Source organism: Nannobrachium achirus, assembly GCF_963921795.1.
Source record: "Nannobrachium achirus genome assembly, chromosome: 23".
Lineage (NCBI taxonomy): Eukaryota > Metazoa > Chordata > Actinopteri > Myctophiformes > Myctophidae > Nannobrachium > Nannobrachium achirus.
In genome coordinates this window covers 14,455,775-14,477,119 of record NC_137830.1, presented here as the reverse complement: position 1 = coordinate 14,477,119, position 21,345 = coordinate 14,455,775, and the positions used below count along the sequence as shown (strand labels likewise).

General features: G+C 44.1%; 1 protein-coding gene across 2 annotated transcripts in view; it reads right to left on the bottom strand.

The window, feature by feature from the left end:
• atxn7l1 (ataxin 7-like 1) overlaps positions 1-21,345 on the bottom strand; it is a 92,775-nt gene that overhangs the window by 41,899 nt on the left and 29,531 nt on the right. Inside the window, exons 1-4 of one of the 2 annotated variants that reach the window (XM_080754753.1) lie at positions 10,405-10,470; positions 8,100-8,289; positions 7,004-7,421; positions 3,055-3,181 (exon numbers count right to left, since the gene is read on the bottom strand). In XM_080754753.1, coding sequence (XP_080610879.1) covers positions 3,055-3,181; positions 7,004-7,421; positions 8,100-8,289; positions 10,405-10,420 — 751 coding nt within the window. In that variant the 5' untranslated portion in view covers positions 10,421-10,470. Of the gene's footprint in view, positions 1-3,054; positions 3,182-7,003; positions 7,422-8,099; positions 8,290-10,404; positions 10,471-21,345 lie in introns of those variants that run through there. The other variant, XM_080754752.1, reaches the window with a different exon arrangement.

The following is a 21,345-nucleotide window of genomic DNA, read 5'->3' as shown; positions in this document are numbered from 1 at the left end:
CCTGCATGTTTATGCCGTGACACACACCACGTGGGTGGCAGTCTGTCGGCCTCAGTGAGTGTGTGTGTGTGTGTGTGCACATCTACATGAGTGCATGTGCACATGAGAAACTAGTATTAGCTTATTAGTTTTATAGTGTAAAGCTAATGGGGAAAAAGATCACGTGTGATTTATGGCAGTGACTGTGAGTATGGGCTTTTAAAACTCTTGACCAGATGAGATTTGCTCTCTCGCCCCCGGAGACCAAGGCTCATCAAACATCCATAAACCCTGCACTCTCACTGCTATCGTGATTATTTAAAAGATCATTCAAATTATGGAGTGGAGTGGGAGGAAAACGCCTCCGTTGTGGCATTTGATTTCTCCTTTTAAATAAGGACCATACTGGTGGTCTGGCACGTTTAGCCCGCTGACCATGACTCACTGTGAACTTGACATTACTGTCGACTGTTCTCCAAAGCATACCGCGCGGCTCCTTTGATTTTAGTTTGATTTCAGAGCAGCGGTTCTCAACCTCTTCTGGATCAGGGCCCACTTGAAAATATTGAAAGCATTCCCGGCCCACCCATCTGACCACTTAATTTTCAGAGCATGAGTTTGCTTTAACCCATTTAGGCCTAGAATTATTGAATGCTTTAACCAGTGAAAAATAGCAGATATACAAGCTCGCAGCGCGGCACTCGGTGCTGCGCTGTGAGCTTGTATATCTGCTATCTGCTATTTTTTTTAAAGTCATGAAAATGTGTGCAAATCTTTGAATATATGTATTTTCAAAGCGAACGTTTGTAACTCAAATTTTGCTTCTGGGTGGTCCCTGGAACTAGATATTTTGAAATGGGGGTCCGTGGCCAAATAAATATCATTTTGGGGGTCCTTCACATGAAAAGGTTTGAGAACCACTGACATAGTAGTCTCTCAAGAACAGACTAACTGAGCTCCAGTTAAGTGAAAAGGACCTTTTCTTTGACGATGGCTGGCCAGATTGCTGACATAGAAACATAGGTTTTTTCCAAAAATCTTAGAAGGATTCAAAAGACACTTATAGAATCGGGTCAAAATTCTAATTTTCACGATTTTTCAAAGTGCCGCGCTGTGAGCTTGTATATCTGCTATTTTTTTTATATTTAAAGCATAAAATATTGCGTCATAATGTGTTCAGGCCTAAATGGGTTAATGATCAATCAATCGATTGTGTTCCACCTTGGAGGAATGGAACAAACGTAGTACACTTTGAGTTCTTATTTACTGGTATCACTTTTTAATATCGAGGTTAGAGCATCATTAAAATCATAGTGTTTTTTTTGCCAGTTATTTGGGGGCCCACTTGCTGATCTGTGTGTACAGTGTTCCAACATGAGGAGCCAGATAAATGTCCAGTAGAAGGTTGTCCTTCACTTCATCCAGTAGTTTGAGACAAGAGGCGTACTTGGATCCGTAGAACGTAAAGATGATGTCTCGCACTTGTGGCTCTAACTCTAGAAATAACTTAAAGGTGCTGCTGGAAATGACATTTCGTTGGAGCTCCTGTGTGTCAAATGTTGCCAGTGCACAGAAACCTCCGTACACGGCTACGTTACTGGAAAAACACGCCACGGCTATCAGGTTGAGAACCACAGTTTTCTTTCTGTCAGCACAGACTTCCCTTTATTGCGACCGTCAGGTCGCAGTTACTATCAAAACCTCCACCGACTGTCTGTCAGTCACACGTCACACTTTTCCCCCTACTCATATCTCCGCCACCGTTGCCCCGATCCATGCACACACACACACACACACACACACACACACACACACACACACACACTCCTTCCTTGGCTGCCAAACCACAACCTCCACCCCTCATTTCTCACATGGCCCTCTTCTAGTGCCACCATGAGGCCGATTCTTGCAAAACACATTTTTGGACACTGCTCCTACCAGAGCATGTGAGCGGAGCGGAGCGGGAACGAAAGCCGCTCCGCGCTCCAGAGGGCTCTTGTCCCGCTCGCTCGTCTCTCTGGTCGGCCACCGGGCCGCTCCGCTCACCGCCGCTCCGCCGCTCACCTTGATTTTCGCATTTCTCGCTCCGCGCACGCTCCACGCTCCGCTCAGGGTCGTCAACCAGAGCCAGCAGCCAAAATTAAAAAAAAGTATTTTGCTACCATATGCAAAACACTTTCTCCTTTGCTTTGCCACAACAAGACGTGTTCCCAACACAAATGCCTGTTACAAAAGACGCCATCTAATCTAAGGCATTGTATTTTTTAATAAGACAGGCAATATTAAATCCAGTTGGTTATTGATTAATCACCACAACCGAGGGAGGCGACTCGTGGCGTGTGTTTTTCATTCAGCCAAATCAGTCTCACTTGATTCAAATCGTATCCATTGACTTAACTGACCCAAGGTAGGCTATTTATTATAAACATAACCTACGTGTGTGGATGATATACATACATTTGACTTGAGTGAAATCATGATAAAGGGAATTCTCTGTCTGTTCTCCTCTCCGCGGTCCGACATGGCTGCACTGCACTGCCACTAGTACGGCACTGTTTTGTTGGAAACATGCGGCGCGCGGCCCCAACAGGGTTGGCTTGGAGCGGAGGAGGTCGGCGCTCCACGGAGTGGAGGAAAATCCTCGCTCCAAAGCCGCTGAGACCCATTTGAAAAGTCGCTCGCTCACGCTCACGTCAAAAACGGCCCACTCCGCTCCGCTCACATGCTCTGGCTCCTACAGATTTGGCCCTAAAATCACGCAAAGCGGTACACAGTATCTCTACGGTCATGTCATCAAAATGCATCTGTCCTATCTAGCGCCACCATCTGGCCGATTTTTTAAAAACACATTTTTGGACACTGCTCCAACAGATTTTGCCCTAAAATCACGCAAAGCGATACACAGTATCTCTAAAGTCATGTCATCAACATGGATCTGTCCCATTTCCCATATTCCCTCCTGATTGGCTACCATTGCCTTCTAAAGTTTGTTTATGTGACCTGACGGTCGCTTATCTCCCGATTTAGGGAGTCTTACTGGTCCTTTTACAGGTATGTTTGGGGGGGGTCACTCACCTGAGAGTCTCTTGTGCGACCTGGACGATGACAAAGATGAGGAGGAAGAGGCCTTCACCCCGTTCTGCTGCTTCCTGTCCAGCAGCGATCCAGAATTCGACGAAGACAGTGACGCAGGCATCGGCAGCTGTTTCAGCGAGATACATTTAAAACAACTATTTCTCAGCCGTTTACAAATGAAGTGTCATACAAAGCATTTTTCAAAATCTTTCTTTTTTCTAAAATAGCCGATCTACGAGCTCACAGCGCGTCGCATCGAGACACCCTGTGAGCCTGTAGATTGGCTATTTGAAAAAAGCCGATGTACAGTATAAAATGAGTGTGCCAATCAGTGACTGTGTTACACTGTTCAATTGAAACACAGTCACTGATTGGCCCGGTCATTTTCAGTTTTCTCACGGCCGGGCTACACCAAGCCGTTTTGCGCGCGTCAGTGCGTATGCGTGCGTACGCGGGGCGTGAGAGCGTATGCGCGTTTTGGATAGATCCAATGTATATCAATTCAGCCGGCTACACCAGGCGTACGGATAGCACGAACCACGGATACGCATTCCCTAAAAATAGGATCGGTTCTATTTTTTAAGCACGCGTATGCGTTTTGTACACAGACTATCTGGTCTTCCTCACATATACTCCCTCCTTGGTGTAGCCTGGAGCGTTTACGCATACGCGAGCGTCTTCACGGACAGTACGCACGTATGTGCGCATTTTTTGGTGTAGTCCGGCCGTCATACTCGCTCCCTATGGGCTGAAGTCCAGACTGATACCGTGGAGGAACGCGAGTGTTAAAGATGGGGTGCCATGATTCCCCCCCTCCAAACCAAGATTATCAGGTATTATGATTATACTAGGAGGAAGAAGAGGAAAAACGTATACAGAAAGAGTTAAAATTTGGTTTTTATGTGGCCACACCCACCAGTTCATTAACAGTTTGGCTGCTCTTGGTAGCCAAACACGTTCACAGACGAGATAAGGTTTCCATGGTAACCCGCATCTCAGACGCTTGCTACGGGTGCTGGTGAAAGAAAAAACTGCATACGTCATGACGCAACGCAGCCAGAAGCAACCGAGAGCGGCCATTATCCATTGACTCCTATTCTATACTGAAACATAAAAACGGCTTTATCTCGAAATAAGGTGCAAATAACGCAGAGGAGGCCGAGATCAGCTTGTCTTCACGGCGACACTATGCCGTGATGGTCGGCCCCGGTTAGGATTTTAGTTTTCGCGACCGTTTGTAAACAAACAGATCTCCTTCCTGGATCGTCAGTGTACACCCACGTGCACACGCACGGAGCTTCCGGGGCTCTTCAAAATAAAGCGCAAGTGAATGGTGGCGTCCTGAGTGTTAAGTATGCCTGGTTGTCATGGGTGGTGATCCAGCTAAAGTTAGCCACACCCACAGTGTTGGGCGAATGGTAAAAGGGCAGGGGATGATTATATGATGTCACTCTATCTGTGTTTTTGGATCTGCACTTTTGACCCGCAAAGTGGCAGCCTCGAGGAAGAAACCCAAAATACAAAGGGAATGCATAATTGCTCATAACAACCACACTGGGGGGGTCTAATGAAGTACGGTCAACCTCCTAGACACATGAAAACCAGAAAACATACAAAACTATGGCACCACCTCTTTAACATGTTATCAGTCTGGCTAATGCCAGGCTAGTATGAAATAGGGTTGAAGTGGTTAACCCATTTAGGCCTACAATTATTGAATGCTTTAACTATTGAAAAATCGTGAAAATGTGTGCACATTTTTCAATATATATTTTTCAAAGCAGACTTTTGTAACTCAAATCTCTGCTTTTGGGGGGTCCCTGGAACAACATATTTTGTGATAAGGGTCTGCGATTTGATTTTGGGGGTCCTTGACATGAAAAAGTTTGAGAACAGCTGATTTAGAGGAAGGATTTAGAAGTCGGGTCAAAGATCGGGTCAAAGATATTCAAAGACTTGCACACATTTTCACGGTTTAAAAAAAATAGCAGATCTACAAGCTCGCAGCGCGGCACTCGGTGCTGCACTGTGAGCTTGTATATCTGCTATTTTTCAATAGTTAAAGCATAAACTAATGGTTAAAGTGGTTCAAATCTAACGCGACTTGGCGCGTTCCAGGTATTTGAGAGTTAAACTGTTGGCCATTCTTGCTGTGGTCCCTCTGAAAGCCTCTCGGGGACCCCCGAGAGGCTATATATTAATCCCAGATATAATCCCAGCACCCAGATGGCTATTAGTTAATGGAGAGACAAGAGAGAGAGACAGAGACAGAGAGACAGAGCGAGAGAGCACACTGTGTCAGAAATGGTGAAAAACACTTCGTAGGCTGACAATAAACAGAGGAGGTCCAGGTGCTCAGTGGTGTATGGTAACTAAGTAGATTTAATCAAGTACTTAATTACGATTTGAGGTATTTCCAAATGTCAATATTTTTACTTCTAGTCCAATACATCTCAGAGGCAAATATTGTACTTTTCACTTTAGTTACTAGTTAGTTACTAATTACTTTGTAGATTTTTATCATCATTATAAAACATGCATACTTCAAGTCTATATAAACTTTGGCAATTTGAAAAAAGCTGATATACAAGCTTGTAGATCTGCTATTTAGTATATTTTGATGCAAATACTTTTATTTAAGTACATTTTGAATACAGGACTCTTACTTTTAACAGATTATATCTATATAGTGGTATTGATGCTTTTAATTATATATATAATTGGTTGTTATGTTCTCGCGATAATAAAAATCTAAATATCTTTTTCAAAAATATTGATTACATTTTTTGGGGGGAAAATGATGATGTCACAAGACGATGGATTCTGAACTTCCCACAGCTCTCCTAGGAGACTTGGACTGAGTAGAAAAAAATTGTGATATTTTATCATGAACATTAGTGAGGACCATGGACGGATTAACCCCCGCGAGGGCCCCTGGCCAATAATTTTTTTCCACCATAACCCCCCTCCCTCCCGACGCGCACTATCCAGCTCGGATTTTAAGCCATGATTATCATCTGTAGACAGAGGAGGGGCCCACACATTTGATTTTAAATTAACGTTTAATTTTAGAAAATTGTCAATGACCACGCGTCCCATTCCCCTCCAAGGGCCCCTGAGAGCCAAGGGCCCCTGGCAACGGCCCCACCGGCCCAATGGTTAATACAGCCCTGGTGAGGACCTATTATATGAAGACAGGTTGAAAAGTGGTGAACTACTCCTTTAAGTAAAGAATGCGAGTATTTCTTCCATCACTACACAATGATGCATCATCTATCTATCTATTCAGTGGATCGAGCGCTAGGCAGGACTACTGAGTGGGCGGGGTCTAATGTTCACAACTCAGTCAGAGCAGAGCAGAGCACTAGAGCTCTGGCTCTCAAAGTGGGCTTTCCGGGGGTCCCTAGCCAAATCATTTGATGGTTAGGGTCCGTTAGGTGTCTGTAACTCCGACAGTGCTCCCACGTCAAATGAGGGTCTGTGGCCTAATCAATGCATATCAAACTGGGGGTCCTTGAAATGAAAAAAGTTTGAGAATCACTGGCGTAGAGAGTATAAAACAGTTCGGTTGGGCAAGCCCTGCCGAGGCCACAAAAAGTTTTGATGTTGTTTGTAGCCTTTATTTGGTTTGATCTGGTGGATTTCAAACCAGGGTGTTTGAGTGCATCAATAAAACACATAATTTTAAGACCTTCTGAGACTGAATTTATGACTTAACCACATGAGCCCTAGTGTCCCTATTCTGGAAATGTCATAATAGGCAGACACGCACCAAAAACAGAACATTCCAAATGGAATATTCAGCAAAATCCAAAATAGCCGATCAACAAGCTGGTGAGCTTGCGGAATTTAAGTTTTAAACACAAACATTTCCACTGTATTTAAGATCATTTGAGGTCTAAAAATGAGAGAAACACAAGTGAGACACTTGCTAAGACTTGCTCAGCACCTGTAGGCAGCTTGGCGTAGCACCGGCCCTCTGGGAGGACGAGGGCGACGGGGGAGGTCCGCGGTCCAGCGGGGAGGCCGTGGAGGGGGTGGAGGGTGGCCGCCTGTCCAGGGGGGAGCGCGCCGGGCTGGGCCGCCTGTCCTGCGCGGACGGGGGCGTGACGGAGCGCGGGACGGACGAGGAGGGAACACCACCGAAGACGCCGCCGCCGCCGCGACCGTTCACCAGCTTCTCGCCCGAGCGGTGGGGGTGAGACGAAGCGGAGGTGGGGGGAGTGAGAGGTGAGGAGGAGGAGGAGGGTGGGGGTCTGAGGGACGAGGGAGAGGAGGAGGAGGAGGAGGTGAGGCGGACACGAGAGGTTCCGTCCACTCGACTGAGGCAAGGGATCTTCTCCAGGGTGACGATTGGGAGAGACACACTGGACAGAGGAGAGAAGGAGGGATAGATACAAAATGCAAAAAAATAAATGACAATTCAAATGTGTGGGGAACAAAAAAAGTCTTTATTTATGTATATACCACTAGTTCCCAAACACTGGGTCGGGACCCATTTGTGGGTCGGACACATTTTAGCACTAACATCTGGCTTTGTTCGGTCAAAAACCAATGGGAAAATGTGTTAAAAAATGCCCAGGCTACAAAGTCCGGCCTACATCCTGGCATAAACAGCTCAAAGTTTGTTGTCCGGTCGAAAACAGGGGGGGGGGACGTGTTCAAAAATGTCCAAGGCCAAAGTTTGTTGTATGCCAGGGTCCCATTGGTCAAGCTTCGCAGGACGCACTGTGATTGGCTGCCGGGACACTTGATGAAATTAACTCACCGCTCACTTCACACTAGGTTTTCCACATTTTGTTTAAATTATTATTATTTTAATTGTACGCCTTTTTCTAAGGAATTCTATAAATTAGAAAACAAATGTTGAAGAAGTAGTGAAAATACCCGAACTACAAGCTCGCAACACGGCGCAACATGTTGTGTGCATGTAGATCTGCCATTTTCACTAGTTTGGGTCCCGGGCAGTCATGTAATTTCTCTTTTGGGTTAGGGTTAGGGTAGAAGGGAGAAATGTGGGAACCAGTGCTGTATGACATGCTCACCAGGTCTTGTTGCGTGCCCCTTTAGGTGGGTAGACAGCCAGCGGGGCCTTGTTGAAGCGTGATTGGGGATAGTCTTTGGGGACCCTGAAGGCCAGAGTCTCCCCAGAGCCGGGACCGGGGGCGGCAGGGGCCTTGGGCTTCATGGGGACCAGGGGGATCCTGGACGGACCTGGAGAGCTGTGACGCTTCTCTGGAATGGACAGAGACAGAGATATGAAGACATGCTGTATTAACACCACCTAGTAGCAACCACCTACTCATATGCCTAGCTTTGATTATTATGGTCCGGTCCTCTGGGTATGTGTCAAACTTTACATTCGTCAACTCAATATCTTCAAAGGCATTCATACATTTTTAACCACTTGGAACCCTAGCATCCCTATTCAGAGGGGAACTAAAAATAGCTGATCTACAAGCTCACAACGTGTAACAACGTGTCACAACGTGGCGCGTTGGGAGCTTGTAGATCGTTAAAGACATTTGGTGTAGAGGGAGGCAATAGAGCGGTCCAAGTACAGAGCCAACTATAGTAAAGTTCAACCTAAAGTATCAAGGTTTTAAGTGGCTAAAATAAAATAAACTAAACTTACATTTTCACAATGTTTCTCTACTTTCAACATCACATCTGCTTGTGGCTAAACCCACAGTATCTTCAGGAACGTATTCCCAGTCTATTACTACTTTGTTTTCCTCCATTTTAAAATACAGGACATAGTTAGACACCGACAAAACAATACAAAACAAGCAATACAACTTCTAATAATAACAATAGTACGATTTTATTTGCAGAACATCACACATCAGAGGGAATGCAGCTCAGAGGGTTCTACAAGCAGCACAAGAACAGTTATGAATAAAAAGTATTAGTACCAGCAGAACTAACAATACGTATTACTAACAACAAATACGTGGTATAATTATACAATCAAGCTCGTATTATGCCCTGAGATATTGGTACAGGAGGGTTCATCTACGGCAGCAGATCTGCAAGCTCACAACGGGTTGCACTGCGACGAGTTGTGGGGTTTTAGATCAGCTCTTTTCGATGCGCAACACAACTTGTGTATGCATAAATCACACTGGCTGACCAAGTATAAATCCCCCTTTATAGCACACCAGTGCAGGAACATCGTCTCACTACATTTCTATGTATGCATGTCTTATTGAGTAAATATATTACTACTAACTAACGACAGCTAACAAAGAGATATGAGCACATAGAGTAGCTATAGATGTGTTGACTCAGACAAATACAAAATGCACACACATGGATTAACATAGTTTTTCTCAAACTTTCACATTTCAAGGTCTCCCCTAAACTGCATGGGTCAATTTAGACTGCCTGGGTCCCCAATTTAGAGTCCCTGGAATCCACTTTGAGAACCACTGGATTAACGGACACACACGCATGGATTGGGGCATAAACTAAAGATCCAATCTTAAACCTCCCAATCTGCTCACAGACGATCGGGCCCCCAAATTATTTTCAAACACGTTTGACATTATCTAGGTGATGACATCACTACCGTCTCAGTGGGATGACAGAAGTGGCACACGACCAAAAGAGACAAGTCTACAAGGAGACAGACGTGAAGTGTATGCGAGGACATTTGACATGGTGACCGCTCAAAACAAACAACCGGTGGATGTGTTGGAACGCCAGGGCTCATCGACGCCGTATGTTGTAAGAATACAACTGCCTTCCCAGACGACATATCACAATCGTTCATCCTTTACCACCACAAGCTTAACCCGCCTCCGCTGTTTACATCTGCTGCATGTGATCGCGGAAGATGAGATCATGTGAGGTGCTGCACTGGTCAGAGACAGAGAGGCGTGAAAATCTATATATTATCTATATCCTTGTAGAGTGTGCTGTACAACGGAATATGTTTTTTGATGTGTGTGCATGTTTAAGATTATAGGGAGATAATATTATAAGATCCTATGGTGTGTGACGTAACCAGAAGATATTCAAAATCGTTGAGGATTTATCAAACTTGTGCCACGCTGCAAGCTTGTACATCTGCTATTTTCGAAACATTTTGAATTCTGCAAGCTTGTACATCTGCTATTTTTGAAACATTTTGAATGTTTTGAACACAAAACAGATAGGGGTGGTGGGGTTTGGGGGTTCTTGGCACGAAAATGTTTGAGCACCACTGATTTAGAAGACATTTGTAGAATGAGACTCAGGGGGGAGTGGAGGGGGAGGGGAGGGGAGAGGAGAGGAGTGAAAGCTGAGACGAGGGGAGCAGAGGAGGGGCTGGCGCAGACAGAGAGAAGGAAAACACAACACACTTACGGTTCTTGCTATGCATGTCTTTGAGACACTGGTGGGGGGGTTGGGGCAGGGAAGGAGGAGGGGGGTTTGGTCCTTGTGCCTGTCTGTCTGTCTGTCTGTCTGTCTGTCTGTGTGCCTGTCTCACAGGGTCACTACAGGACAGCTACCTGAGGAAGAATAGGGAGAGGTCAAACACACCTGGTACGTAGAAGAGGTGAGGTGGGCATAGAAGGGTGCACACACACACACACGCACACACACACACACGCACGCACGCACGCACCCACCCTCTCACACAGAGACAGTACAGTACACACACAGTAAAAATCCTCATAAATGTACGCTGAGAATTCTACTGTGTGTATGCTTGCATATTCACATTCACCTATCAGAAATGGCATTGTGTGATTATTATCAGTGTGTGTCATTTGCTTACTAAAAAAACTGTTGAGTACATTCTTGCTCCCCGGACAAACCTTCACATTTTGGAGTGATTCTAGGTTCAACATCGAGCCAAAATGTAAACTTTGCACGCGGGACTAGGGCTGTCACGACATTTTACATGACGATTAACTGTCACTCAAATAATTGCGATTAACGATTTAATTGTGTCATTGACAATTACATTTCTGTTTGGCTTTTAGGCTTTGAAGTTGCACATGGGTCGCATCGCAACAAGTTGTGAGCTTGTAGATCTGCCATTTCCACTATTTTTGAATTTTCTTTTTTTTAATATATAAACATTTTTCAACATGGAAACGATTATGACGATTATGAAGAATAATCGCGATTATGTCAAATAATTGCGATTAGACGATTATGTAATAATTGTGACAGCCCCTACACGGGACCTCTCACAATCTAGACTGCAGAATGAACCCTACTAATCTGGGTGATCCCATGGCCTTTCCTCTAGCCTAGCGCTACCCGTAGACCAACATTTGCATGTGTTGTTCTTTTTAAAGACACTTTGTAGCTTACGGTAACTTATAATATTTCACTTTACAGGCTCCCCTTCAAGCCTTCAAACGTTGGTGACAAAACTGGAAGGGAGTTAGGAGTATTGCTCAAAAGGCACAACTTTTGGCGGCACAACGTTACAGCTTCCCACAGAGGTGTACTGTATCCCCCAGATGGTCGTGGGACTCAAACTCAGCTCTCAAGTGATTTTTCACCTTGGAGGAAAAGCAGATTTGCTTGGAGGTGATACTGTAATTCTACAGTAAGGGCGATAAGTTGAGCAAATAAACTGGTAGAAGGCCGTTCACACAGAAAGAACTGGGCTGCAGGACTCAGATGGTCCTCGTCACTTGGTTTGACAGTTTGTTTAGAGGAAGAGCCGACTCAGTTTGGACAGTTAAGATGGAGCCAGCGATGCCAGCGATTCACACAGCAGATAAAACTGTCCATCTCACTTGGAGCATGTACTGTATCACGCACCGTGCGCACACTCACACACCTGTGCCCAAGGACAAGAAGCAATGTGACCATGTATGCGTATATGTACAGATACAAATATTGTACAGTCATGCCAACACCAGTAAACAAGTTCACAGTTCAACACACACGCACGCACGCACGCACGCACGCACACACGCACACACACACTTTCTCCGTCCTTTTTACAATGTAGAATAGCCAATTATGTTTTGCTTTTTTCTCCTCAATCTTGTCAATATGCCAATTAATTCCACTGCTGTTGTACCCTACTACCCCACTGGGAGGACGCATCCATCCTCCCGTTCAGCATTCCCCACTGATACAAATATGGTCAAGCAGCATTCTGCTTCTAAGGACTGACAGCTTGGAATAAACTCCCCCTACACCTAAGACAGGCAGCCTCTGTGGATAGCTTTAAAGCACAGCTCAAGACCTATTTCTTCACTCTTGCTTTTAGCTGAACTTTTAAATCCCTTTGTGAAAAATGTGTTTGTATATAATAGTCCACTGCATTTATGATTTCAGTTACTTTAATGTTGAATTGAGTTGAGTAAGTCATTACCGGTATGTATGACACAGTTGTTGTTGAAGTAGAGGATTTAGTACGTTGGACTTTTGTAACATAAATGAAATAAATAAATAAAGTTTAAGAGTTGAAATAGCTGTTATTCACGTCCGCACTGTTATGAAAATGTTTTTACGATAGAGTCCTTACTGATGTTTTAGATGTTTTTTAATGTTTTATATTTCTACTTTTCTTTTTTGCTTTATTGTAACCATGTGTACTTTTTCTGCACTTGTGCTTCATTTCTGCTCTGTAAAGCGCTTTGAGCTGCATTTCATGTCATGAAAGGTGCTATACAAATAAAGTACTATTAAGACGCCTCAGGGCGACAAGCGATTTGTGTGTCACGCCACAGTGATGTGGACATCAGGGACGTGGACATCAGGGATCTCCATATATGGGCATAAAAGGGATTTGTTCCCCTGGCATCACAGGGATCTCCATATCTCCATATATGGGCATAAAGGGGATTTGTTCCCCCTGTCATCACAGGGATCTCTCTAACAGGGCATCATTAATATTGATGACATCAGGGAACTCCATATATGGACATAAAAGGGATTCTGTTAGTATGACATCACAGCGAAGCCAGAGTGTGATGTCAGAGCGGCAAACCCATTCTGGTAGAGTGGTTCCCCTGACATCACAGTGACATCAGAGCATGAGGACATCATGATGACACATTTTTACAGTCTATTTTGCCCATAGAAAAATGTGCACACGTCTACACGGACAAGCTGTGACACTTCTCATGGTAAACTGTGACCTTCGGTCGCAATTACTACTCCTATGGCCCACCCCATAGGAGTACAGTCCGTGCAGTGACAAATATAACCCTCCCACCCGGCTTTCCTACCCCCTAACACCAACAAATTGTGTTCGCATGCCATAGACGCTGGGCCGGACGCACCGCGAGAGGATTCGATTGCCCAGACTCCGCAAGTACGTACTTCACAGTTCCCTACTTTACAGTGCCCTAATTGTCAGCATTTCTATAGCACCTAAAGGAGTAGTTCGCCCCCAAAGTGACGTTTTTTTTTCTATCAATTACGCACGCACCCCATGGAGACTGGAATTCATTGCTGCATGGTGCAGAAGGACTAATGCCAGGACACTCACGTGTGTGCTCATGTGCACACGCACACGCACACGCACACACACACACACACACACACACACACACACACACACACACACACACACAATATAGGCTACCCCACACAAAGGTCCCAACCAGTGATCCATAACCTACACTTAGCCCAACAATAGGACAATGACATTCCTCTGCTGGACTTTGTTCATTTTATCTGTTCCAGATACAATGAAGCAGCTCTGTGTGTGTGTGTGTGTGTGTGTGTGTGTGTGTGTGTGTGTGTGTGTGTGTGTGTGTGTGTGTGTGTGTGTGTGTGTGTGTGTGTGTGTGTGTCTGACTGTGTCTATCTCTCTTTCTTCCTCACTCTCTTTTTGCATAGTTTTTGTGTGTTTGTGTATGTGTCACTTAGAAAAACAGAGCTCAGTTAATAAGTGTAGTAGTACACGGCACACTGCACTAACAGTAGCAGCACGTTAAAACAGTGAGAATGGATAACCAGGCTTGGTGTTGACTCAGAACACGGGTATAACCTGTATTACCTACAGCTAAATACTATATAGAAAAAGGAGATGAGATCCGAGCACTCGAGGAGTTTAAAATAAAACAACGTTTATTGTCTAAAAACCTACATGTTTCGACCTTGCGGTCTTCATCAGGGCAAAGAACTGACTTTCAGTTCTTTGCCCTGATGAAGACCGCAAGGTCGAAACATGTCGAAACAATAAACGTTGTTTTATTTTAAACTCCTCGAGTGCTCGGATCTCATCTCCTTTTTCTACAAAGTTTTAATCCCACTGATCCTTGAAGCACCACTTAAACACACTTTTTGGAGCTGTGTGGAGCTCCCTATACGTGGCCGTGTGTGTGGGTCTGTCTGTCTGTCTGTTTGTCTGTTTGTCTGTCTGTCTGTCTCCGGGTATGTAGTCTGCAGTAACCTTTTCTGGCCACACATGTTAAGGGAGGGGCGCTGTTGCACACACACACACACACACACACACACACACACACACACACACACACACACACACACACACACACACACACACACACACACACACACACACACACACAGCTCCACTTCGAACAGAGGTTCGATTTTTTACTATACGATTTTATCTCCCTTGAGCACTCGGTTAATCTCTGCTTTTTGGTCTAGCTAAATACTATAGTTGAGGGCTCTTCAACAGGCCACCAAATCTTTGTGTATTCCGGAGGGAACTTATGCCTAAAATAGCAGAGCTTGTAGAGCGTCTATTTTCGGCAAAAAGGTTTGGTGTAGAGGGAAAAAGAGCAAACCAAGTACAGAGTGAAAGGTCAAGAAAAGGTCAAAGCTTACCAAGTGTTGTCGATTTAATGTCTGAAAACAGACATTAACATAGGGGTGGGCGATATGGAAAAATACAATATCACAATATTTTCCCAAGCTGTATCACGATACACGCTTTTATCACGATCATTTTTCATGTTGGTTTTGATGGTTATTTTTCAAGTTACTTGTCAAAAACTAGACTCTCTGGGTTCCTTTTTGGAGGTCTAAATTGAATTGAAATTACAAGTATGTAACTCTGACAGTATACAAATGAAACCAAATGGACCCTTATGGGTCCATTTGGTTTCATTTGTATACTGTCAGAGTTAAGTGGAGTCCTTGACTTTTTAAAGTTTGAGAACTACTGATTTAGACCAAAATGCAGGTTTAAATTGAATTCTGCAATGAATCTCTGTATTAACGATTAAACAGGATTTTTTACACGGCTCCCTCATTCATTATATCACGATATATACGATATCTCTGAAAAGGCATATCGTGGAGACATTGTATCGTCTCCACGATAATTAGCACCACATCACCCACCCCTACATTAACATGAATCCAAGAGGGCTGTGACACAAGACTATGAAGCCATCTATGAAATCTATATGAAAAGGTTTAATCTGCAGCAACATTTTATACACTATGCAATGGGGGTCCCTGCTTCATCTCTGACTCGGCTAAGGGGTCCTTGGTCTGAAAAACCCCTGCTGTATATCCCTTATTAGACAACGTCACGCTGATAGCATACAGTATGAACGCGCGTGCAGGCCGGCTGCACAAGAAACAAACTTGCAACCATTTAGAAACATTCCCTTTATTTGACAAGGTATCCTGTACTACTTGAAAGCAATACTGGACTTTATACACAACTAACTCTCTGTGTAATCCTACTAATAAAGGAGCAAACTCACACTCTAACGCTCTAACGCTCACGCTCTAACGCTCTAACGCTCACGCTTATCTACGTTTATCTATTCACTCGCTTCAGCAACTGATCCCAAAGTTCACATGGTATTGGCCATTAGCATTATACCAACACTGACGGAGCCCGAATTTCATTTCTCCCAAATTAAAGCAGTTTTTTGGCGTTTTCTTAACCACTTCTGTTGAACTCTGCTGTCTGTTGCCAGGGTTACGGTCCGTTCCTCCAGGCCATGGGATCTGTAGCCCCACACACACACACCCCTTTCTCTCACAGTTAGGAATGTTTCTCTCTCTCTCTCTCTCTCTCTCTCTCTCACACACTTTCACCGGGTGCGTTTGACATATTTTGGAGCACATATCTTCGAACGGGTAAGGTCTAGTGTAATGTATTTTGTGGGGACTGAGGATCTAAATTAGCATCTTTGCTAAATCCGGTGTATTTACGTTGCATTAAGTAATGTTCATTGATATGCAGTGTCCCTCTAAATAAATAAATTAGGTAATAAAGTAACCGGACGATACAAAAGTGTTCCATCAAACTTTCCTCCCAGTATGGAAGAAGAAGGCTTAAGATGTATGTTTACCGTCATCTCTCCCTCTTCAAATATATACTCCTTGGTGTCTGTTGTTGGGTGCAAGGCTAAGCGTAAGCGATAAAAGCAATTCTCAAGCCAGTGGGTGGGAGTAAACACTAATCTCAACGACCATGACACTGCTCACCCAGCAGTGTTTGTTATACAAATAATTACGATTAACAATTTAATAGTGTTTCTGTTGCTGAAAATAGGAGCAAATTACATTTCTGTTTGCCTTTTACACTTCGCAATCAAAGGTTGCACAGGGCAGATATGACAAATAACTTGAATTTAAATAGAGGAAATCTACATCTACAGCTGTTAAGATATGTTGTAGATCAGCTATTTCAGCTTTTTTAATAATTGAAAACGTATATTTTATCATGGAAACGATTTTGACGATTATGCACAAATAACAGTTGCGATTAGACTAGATTATGTAATAATCGTGACAGGCACACTAAAGCCTAATTTATGCTCCGTCGCGCGATGGTGTCGTTTCCGAAAATACTTTTATAAGACTAAATTCTGACATCTCCTCAGACTAGAAGACTATTAAAGGACTTTTGAAAGACTTTTTTGTTTTTTGACCAGTTGTCGGGCACCGCCCCAGCCTGTGTAGGAGTACGTGCAGTCAGTGACAAATGTCTACTCCCAACACGGGCCGATTGTGTTCATACAGAAGCTCAACAAAGCCGGTATGTGATAGTGCATGTGCACTTCAGGTGAGTGTGTGTGTGTGTGTGTGTGTGTGTGTGTGTGTGTGTGTGTGTGTGTGTGTGTGTGTGTGTGTGTGTGTGTGTGTGTGTGGCAGGTGTGTAAATAGGCCAGTAGAATCAGTGCCAGCAGAGGCAGCTGTGTTCAGACCAACAGGCTCAAAGTCCAAAGCAACCATCAGTGACAATATAACTCTATACCTACTACTACCGAATACCCACTACTACACTTAGTCAGTATACTGTACTACTATTACTACAACTACAACAACATCAGCAATTACACCTACAGTATACTCAGTAGGGATTGGACGATACACGATATTATCGTTTATATCGCGATGAAAAACACTCACGATAATCGTATTGTGGAGATTTAATTTATCGTGATATTGTCCTCCGTCATGCACTGGGATCAATTCACCTTTTATTTGCTGAGCTGCATATCCGGTACCATTTAAACCCTCTATAATTGGTAAAAGGTACTTATAATATACGTACTCGATACAGTCTTTTTTTCACTCTATCAAATGTCTTCGCCAAAAAAATAGCCGATCTACGAGCTTGTAGATCAGCTATTTTTGGGCAAATGTTCCGCCCCAGGATACAATAAACGTGATTCATATTGTCCCATCCCTACTACTGTAGTACTACTACTACTACTACTACTAGCAATACTGTGCTACAGGAATTAATAGTAACATCTCAGTGAAACTTGAACAAATAAGAATGAATATGAATTCATATTTTGACAACTATACAAGATACACCTATGAATAAATCTGAACGATAAAGAAAAAAGAATACACATATATAGAAAAAAGATAAGCGTCCATTCACTCACAAGCTCGCAAAGCTTGTACTGTATGTAGATCAGCTATTTTGCCTATTATTATGAGAGGCCCAGAAACAGGTTTCATGTGGACACTACGAGACATGATTGGAGCTGGTCTAGGGCTGTCATGATTATTTTTCATAATCGTCATTAACGTTTCCATGTTGAAAAATGTTCATATATTTTTTTAAAGTAAAGAATAGTGGAAATAGCAGATCTACAAGCTCACAACGCGTTGCATCGAGACACGTTGTGAGCTTGTAGATCGGCTATTTCCACTATCAATATTCTTTTTTAAGTATAAAGTTGTCAAATATGTCAGTAATTTCTTTGTATATGTGGTTAGGTTATGCGTCACATCTACCATGTGCAACTTAAAAGCCTAAAAGCCAAACAGAAATGTAATTGTCAACGACAAAAAACACAATTAAATCGTTAATCCCAATTATTTGAGTGACAAATAATCGTCATGTAAAATGTCATAATCGTGACAGCCCTATATAGTCAGGTCAAGGTCAGTCATCCACTCAGCGTCAAGGGCACACAATCACTCCCCTCTTTGACTCTCTGCCACTCATTATGATGATGCTGGGTGGGGATATAGCAGCCTGCCGACTGGCTGCTGCCAGGGCATGAGCCCGCCCACAACAGGAAGGGGAAAGCGGAGAGCTCAGCTGAGTTTGTTTACACCCAGAGAGAGAGAGAGAGAGAGAGAGAGAGAGAGAGAGAGAGAGAGAGAGAGAGAGAGAGAGAGAGATCAGAAGATGACAGAACCTCCCCCATCCTTGCTGTAGTAGCTCGTAGTTTAAGAGGTTTTGAACCACAGTAACCCGGCCTGCAAAACAGGCCGCAATGACAATAACACCAGTCACACCAACACACATGCTTAAATAAAACACCAGCAAACTGTACTGGCAACTACTTAATGTGGTCAGGACACCACCAACACGTAATGTCAACTGAATGCAGGCAGTAGGCACACATACGGTGAGAAATAACACAGATGTGCATGAAAGAAAGCAAGGGGCACACACACGCACACACACAGACACAGACACACGCACGCACGCACGCACGCACGCACGCACGCACGCACACCAGCACACCAGCACACCAGCAAGCCATTGCTGGGAACCCAAGCACATGAAAGCCAGGAGTGAAATGAAACTAAAAGCAAACTGAAAAAGGAAGTCTAATACCTCCTGTCTGGCTCTTAGAGAAAGCTCAATTTAAATCATCTCTAGAGAAATGGAGAGATAAGACACACACAGAGAGAGAGAGAGAGAGAGAGAGAGTTGAGAGAGCGATAGACAGAAAATAAAAGAGAAACAAAAACCCTCCTCTCAAGAGCCAAGTTGCTTTTTCTCCCGACAACCTGCCCAATTACACTGGAGAGAAGAGAGAGAGAGAGCCAGAAGGAGAGAAACGTGTTCTTTCAACAACAAACTACAGCTTTGTGTGTAACACTGCGAGAGCGAGAGAGAGAGAGAACAAGAGAGAGAGACAGAGAGAGAGAGCATTCGTTCCGAGTGAGTGATTAATGGGGTGAGATGAGGTGGAACAGGAGGTAGAGATATTTTATCTGACACCTGAGCACTTAGAAAAGAGGGAGAGAGAATAAGAAAGAGACAGAACAGAGAGAAGAGTGACGATGAGAGGGATGAGAGAGATTTAAAAATAGCAAACATAATCAGCTGAACCCTCTCCGTCCCAATTCTGAGCATGTCATAATAGGTGAATGAGATGTACATGCTCCCAATGTGGTATAGATCAGTTGTTCTCAACCTTTTCTGGTCGCGACCCCCAAAAATAATCATATTTGAACTGGGGATCCCCCCACCCTGACGAGCACGAAGAGTTGAGGCATTACATTTTGTACAATCGGTGTACAAGCTAACCATCGTCAAATAAAAGGGAACACCCACTTTGTTTGTTCCTCTTCATCTCATGCGTATAGCTATCAGAGTCTGTCTCGAGAGATTACATTTTTTATAACATGGCCCTATTGTGATAATAGCCAATCTACATGCTCACAACGCCTCGCAACGCAGATCGGCTATTTTCACAATTTCTGCCTCTAATATTTGACAATTTATCCAAACAGGGATCGAACCAGACATGTTGTGATTGCGACCGTCAGGGAGCAGTTTACTATGAAAACCTCCACCGGCCGTCCGTCCGTCGGTCGGTCGGTCACACGTCACACGTCACACCTTTGCCCTGCTCATATCTCCGCATCAGTATATAGGGCTTGTTTGTTTATTGTATGACATCACGCCACATCATCAGCTGTGGACTCTGTGATGTCATCGTATCGCATCAGTATATAGGGCTTGTTTGTTTATTGTATGACATCACGCCACATCATCAGCTGTGGACTCTGTGATGTCATCGTATCTCCATATATGGCCATCTCCGTATATAGAGATATAAGTCGTCCATGCCCAAGTATGGGCTGGTGAGGTCAGACTTTGTGTGATGCGTAGGTTATCTCCATATATGGAGATTCAACATTCCAGGCAATGCTCTCTTCCCTGGTGAGAATTGCCCCTTTATATAGGGCTTGTTTGTGTATTGTATGACATCACGCCACATCATCAGCTGTGGACTCTGTGATGTCATCGTATCTCCATATATGGCCATCTCCGTATATGGAGATATAAGTCGTCCATGCCCAAGTATGGGCTGGTGAGGTCAGACTTTGTGTGATGCGTAGGTTATCTCCATATATGGAGATTCAACATTCCAGGTGTAACTATGGCTACCCGTATGACGTGAGAGGTGGAGGTTGTGATATTTGTGGAGATAAGCGACCAACGGTCGCTTATCTCCCGATTAGGGAGTCTTACTGGTTACATCCTGTAACCACACAGGTGCACCCCCTCATATGTAGTTTTCAATATCTTTATTACAAGTAACAAGCCAATGGCGAGTGGCAACCGTCAGGTCAGAGATTCTAAAAACGACACAAACTTGTCGTCGTTTCTTTGTCCAGCGACCATGCCGTTTTTGAGGCAATGCACAGTGGTAACGTGACCCGCCTCTCGCAAGCACAGCCATAACGTGAACCGCCTCTCGCTAGCCACTAAATGTTGTGTATTAGCGTGACTATAGGGCAAGCCTAGCCTGGCTCCAGCCAATAGACCCGCCCACTCTCTGAGTGAACTGCATCTCTTGGTCTGGATGTGTCATATGACGTGTCTCTTGCTACCGAAAGCTTCTCAAACCGACGGAAACCGACCAATGAAATCAATGCAATGCGGAGGAGGGGCGCGTCTAACTTTTGAAAATCAACAGAAACAGTGGAGGGAGGGGTGGCTGTGTGGCTCACCAGAGTTCTTAATTGCTCCCTTTGAACTTCAAAAGGGCTCCGAACTGCAGTCATTGATTGAGCCATACAAGTGTCGAATAGCTCGTTAGTGATTCTCTCTAATCAATGAAACATCAAAGACAATGACCTGTTTGGTGCATGTCATTGAGGGGAGGGGGAGGAGGGAAT